The sequence below is a fragment of the Aegilops tauschii genome, chromosome 6, assembly GCF_002575655.3.
Source record: "Aegilops tauschii subsp. strangulata cultivar AL8/78 chromosome 6, Aet v6.0, whole genome shotgun sequence".
Taxonomy (NCBI): Eukaryota; Viridiplantae; Streptophyta; class Magnoliopsida; order Poales; family Poaceae; genus Aegilops; species Aegilops tauschii.
In genome coordinates this window covers 494,316,235-494,321,516 of record NC_053040.3, presented here as the reverse complement: position 1 = coordinate 494,321,516, position 5,282 = coordinate 494,316,235, and the positions used below count along the sequence as shown (strand labels likewise).

Here is a 5,282-nt window from a genome sequence, read left to right as displayed (position 1 = left end):
GCATGTGGGCTGATCCTTTTAGACACCACACAAAACGTGTGGACAGACGCCTTAACGCCCACACGTGTGGCAGTTATCGTCGTCCTAGAAATAAGAGATAACCAGCCATAGCCCGTAGACACACCATGGAAATAGACATGTTTCTAGAAAGAACAGAAGGGAACAGAGATAGATATGTGGATAAACATCTCTAGAAAGAGATAGTACATGTGCCAGATAATAAAGATAATAAAACAGGATGCACATTAACAGAGTTGTTAGTTGTAGAAATTGGGACGGCACAAACTAAGGAACAAAACAAGCAAACTGAATCCGGCAAGAGAAGTGGTTCCGGGCACGCATCTATCTCGTCGTCAATCTTGTGGGACATGACCACTACCTTCTCGTGCAGCCTCCGCTTCTCCCGACATCCCCTTGGACGTGTAATGGCGGCTCATGTTGTCCAGGTGCTAAATGCCGGGCAGCTCTTTCCCTTTGATGGCCATGATAAAATTAGTGGCCCCGTCCGCCATTCGAACCCGCCGAGGGCTGCCTCCGCCGCCGCTGCCCTACGTTCCGCTAAAGATATAAACTTCTCTGCCTCCAACTCCCCCTCTTCTTCTTCATCTTCTTCTTCTTCTTCTTTGGAGTCAGAATTTTCCTCTGCCTCCTCATCCTCATGACCACCATCATCATCATTGTCTTCTGAGTCAGAGTTCGAGTCTGATTCCGAGTCCGGGTGCAAGCATGAGTATATTTCTAAGTATAAGTCGGAGTCAGAAAGTTTCTTGTAGCCAGGAAGTATGCCACGCCTGAGATTCTCCTTATGCCTTTCGTCTTGTATCCTGATCCACTGGTTGATCTCATCCACGTAGTCAGGGTCGTTGGCCAGGCAGTCGTCCCCGCCCTCGAGCTCGAGGTAGGCCTCCTCGCCCAGCTCCTTGACGATCCGAGCCTGGCGTAAAAGGGGACTTGGTTTATTTTAGAATTCCGTAATGAAATCCAAAATAGTCTAGCAAAAATTAAAGCCGTCATCCGAACCTTACGGTCAGCGCGTTTCCTCCTGTAGCGAGCGACGATCTCGTCGTATGCCGCCGCCGCCGCATCGTCCTCTTGCGCCTCGATCATCTCCAGCTCAAAGATGGTTGAGTTACCTTGTACGTCGCCTGCAGCCATGGTCAGGTCCTTGGAGTTCCTCTCCAGGTCGACGTGTTCTTTGGTGGAACTAACTTCGGCCATCACGGGTGGATCCATGAGCTTCGTCTCGACTCGATGCGGGTTGTGGATTTGAGCTGTGTTCTTCACCCTGAGCCTCTGCCTCCAGATTTAAAGAGGATGGAGGGGGAAGGGAACCCTAGTTAGCAGAGTCGGCTTCCTCTGCTGCGGTCGGAATCGGAACCAGAACCACGCGCAGTACGAGCCGGAGCCGGAACCAACGCCTCCATCGAGTCCGGTCAGGTTGCTACTACCTTCTCAAGCTCCAAGGCCCAACTGCAGGTACGCATTGAGTCTCGAATAAGAAGAACCTGTGCGCGCAGTGCACCTATATATATGAGCCGGCCCAATAGCTTTGATTCGATTTTTTTATTCCGAAAATCGTTTTTCACCTAATTGACTTTACGGAAGTAAAAATATACTGCATATTAAAATCAGTTCATCTAATAGAAATATTCATATTGCACAAAAATTGTTCCTTTGCTGCAAAGAAAATATTTGGGTTTTTTCCCCACAAAAAAATATTTTGTTTTATTTATCCTGAATAATATTTTTTATTTAATTGGACTCGGGAGAGAAATATTTAACTCCCGATGATGAATCACCAGCTCAGAAAGCTATATGTGTGGCACTCGGCTTCGGCAATGTGATGGGAGAGGGGGGGGGGGGGGGGGGGAGGAGCATGCGATGTGGACGGCGCCGGAGCGCGGCTTAAATAGCTGCGGCCAGGCCATGCGTAGGGTCGGTCAGCCGCTTCAATGCGGCGCAGCGGCCGGAGTCGGTTCCTTGGGAACTTGCGTCCGCGTGGAAGCGGCAGCTACCGAGAGGTCGCGTCGGTCAGCATTTCCCTTCCGCCCTCCGGACACATCGCGGCATCGATGTTGGCCTCCGCGTGCTCTAGGCCGGCATGAATGTGAGGTAAGCGGCGCGTGCATCAGAAAGAAAGCACGGGAGAGGCAGGTGACATGTTTTTGGTGGGTCGTGGCGGTCAGAAACGGGCTTCGGAGCGGTCTGGACTCCCGTAAACCTCCTCCACTTTTGTCTTCTGTTTGCAGGAGAAATCACAATCCAGACCACCCCACGGGCCAATACAGTCCGGACAGCGCGACCCGACGGTTGTGGGAGGTTTTAAGAGTTTTAGGCTCAGCTTTGGAGATGCTATTGTTTAGAGAGAGAGAGATATGTAATCGAGCGAGACCATCGAACAAATAATCGAACCATTCTTTATTGTTGATGAATGAACACTTATATACAATGGGAACAGTCGCCTCCAAGGGATGCAATGGTCCATAGAGATGTCGTTCCAGGAACCGCCGTGACGGTTGGTGAAAGTGTTCAACCGCACATGTGAGAAGGAGCGGGGATTATTCCCTAATAACCGCGAGGGTTATTTATTTTTAACACTCCCCCTATTCACCGCTTGATCACATGAGAGTTCATCATCTTACTAAGTCTCCTTCAAAAACCCTGTGGGAAAAATATGAGGAACATACTGTTTTATATGTTTCTGAAACTCCTGCAAACACAGTGGGAAAAATAAGGAGAAAATGCCGCAACATATAACAGTTATTGCCTCTTTCAACTCAATATGAGAATACCCATAGAATTTAGAGGACAATAAATATGCCGTATATACTTTCCTAAAAAACCCTATGGAAAAACAGAAAGTATGACATATGATCTCATATTGATATTACCTCATTAAAAACCTTTATGAGAACCTTTAAAGTAGACTCATCAAAGGAAAAAGAGTATAATATGATACTTTGAACAGGAACAATTCAGGAAGATACCCCCCCCCCCCCCCCCCGATTCTTGCAAGTTCCGAAGCCATCACATACCAATTCCATGACCATATTTATGGCATGTAGAAGTTGGTAGAGACTTGGTGAATAAATCAGTCACATGATTTGACTTGCAAGATATTCAATAGAGCGATATTGCTTATTACGTAACCTATTTGCATCCGGGCAACACAAGCAACATTATCTTTGAGATAATGGTTGGTGGATGTAGCCATGAGGTCTGTTTTGAAGGCTCTTCTTGAGAGGCCTACCACACCTAGTAGGAACACTAAGCTTGTCAACGATTTGACATAGTGGGGATCTGATTGATGTATCCAATGATATCGGTGTTCACATTTCTGTGAAACTGTAAAAAAAACTAGGACAAGATGTTTGACACCTTGGAGATATCGAGAGATATTCTTGAGTACCAACCAATTGTGTTTGGTGGACCCAATGGCATTATGGAATGTTGAGTCCCAATATCTCATTTCCATGATCTCTTGGTCTAGATAGACCTTTCTCTATGTCTAGAGAATGAACTACCATGAGAGTTATGGATGGATAAGATTTATCCACAATGAATTTTTCCAATATATTTTGGATATAGACAACATAGTATACCATAAGGTATGAATGAAGGTGCTCAAATTGTAGTAACGAGTGGTATTTTGGTTTACCCAAATCCTTCATTTTAAACTCCGTAATTTAGATGATTACATGTGTCGTCATTGCAGACACACAAACATGGATAATCATCATTGTAGGAGTAATCTTTGTGAATAAGGGACTTACTACGTCGGTTGTACCAAATGTACCGACAATAATAATAAGTCATATGGTGACTTATTGATTTTTACACAATGTATGTTGCATTTTGTATTCGATTCAGAATTGAGGTTCCGCCGGGAACCATCTATATCTGAATCTAGTGATTTACATGGATATGTAATCACTACATCTATCAACTGCAGAGATAGATGATTTTGAACTGCCAATGACATAAGTTATCGGAATGAGATTCCACCTCTGGAGAATAGTTGGGTATCTGCGTGAACCCTTGTGCTACAATACTTGCACTTTGTTTCACCACCATGTTGTTCTCAATTCATTTTCCAGAAGAAAACTGTTGTAGGTATTTCTTATGAATACCCTCCCATTATTGAGCAAGATCATTTCTACCTAAATTATACCATTTGCTTGAGTTCAGTCCGAGTGTTGTTCACACTTTGCCATGGCCATGGTCTTTGGATCTGAATCATTTGAAAGGTTTTTGCAGTCTAGTAGATGGAAATATCGTTACCCATCACTACTAGGGAAAACCTTATACACAGAACCTTAGCGGTAGCACCGGATAAAATGGGTGCTACTGCTACTTAGCCGTAGCGTGTTTCAAGAACAGGCGCTACTGCTATCGACTTAGTAGCGCGGCATGAAAAAAAGTGCTACTACTAAAATTGTCCCACCCTTACCGCCAGGCTAGGTTATTAGTAGCGCGCCTCAGATAATCGCGCTACTGCTAACTAAATAGTAGTAGCGCATTTTTGGGTAGGGCACTACAGCTAAGTTTGAACCTGGCCACATGGCGGGCCCCACTTAGCAGTAGCCCCTCTCCCAGGGGCGCGCTACTGCTATCCTCTTAGCAGCAGCGTGTTTTACTCCCCAGCGCTACTGCTAAGAGCATCTCCAGCCGCGCCCCCAACAGGCCCCCCCCCAGGCCACTTTTGCGGTGCCGGCGCCAAAAAAAGTCCCAGTCGCGCCCCCAGGTCGACGAAAAGCGCCGATTCGGCCCTTTTTTCCGCCCGGCGACCGCAGGCCCAACCCGGCGCACTGGGGGCGATCGGGGGCTCCGGCGCAAGGGAAAAGCGCGGCTGGCCCACACCCTCAGGTGAAAAGTCAAGATTTTCTTCCCCGACTCGCCTTCCACCCCCCGCGCCCTCGGCCGCCACTAGCTATATCCCGGCGCCGGCCGCCGCCTTTCACCGCTAGATAGCCATTCCCCGCCGGAAAAATAGCAGAGGTTCGCCGCGGCAGCCCCTCCAACAGCAGCTGGGCGTTTCCGGCCGCCGTTTCCGGCCGCGGAGGGGTAGTTTAGCGGCGGGTGCACGTCCACCGGGCGCAAGGTGTTCGGCGATTTTCCTGCCACGGTGATGGACTCGGATGACAAGGAAGCGCTCGCCGCGCTGCTGGAGGAGGAAGCCGAGGCCGACGTCCAGGAAGAAGAGCATCTGATGGTGCTCAGCGCCCTCGCCCAGCTGCTGGCGAGCAATGAAAAGCCGCGGCGAGGTGGCTCGGCGTCGGGGC

The 5,282-nt window shown here is 48.2% G+C and overlaps 1 protein-coding gene across 1 annotated transcript; it reads right to left on the bottom strand.

The window, feature by feature from the left end:
• Positions 1–210: 210 nt before the first annotated feature.
• Positions 211–1,804, bottom strand: LOC109770598 (uncharacterized). The gene is made up of 2 exons (XM_020329311.4): positions 1,021–1,804; positions 211–934 (listed from the first exon to the last, which is right to left on the bottom strand). Exons 1-2 carry the CDS (start codon positions 1,231–1,233, stop codon positions 434–436), a joined length of 714 nt encoding a protein of 237 aa, XP_020184900.1. The 5' UTR covers positions 1,234–1,804; the 3' UTR covers positions 211–433.
• Positions 1,805–5,282: the final 3,478 nt, after the last annotated feature.

Bases quoted from the DNA above. Each gene is read 5' to 3' on its own strand.
- LOC109770598 (XM_020329311.4), bottom strand. From the start codon at position 1,233: ATGGATCCACCCGTGATGGCCGAAGTTAGTTCCACCAAAGAACACGTC. The intron at 935-1,020 runs GTTCGGATGACG...CTTTTACGCCAG, and splicing joins GGAAACGCGCTGACCGTAAG to GCTCGGATCGTCAAGGAGCT.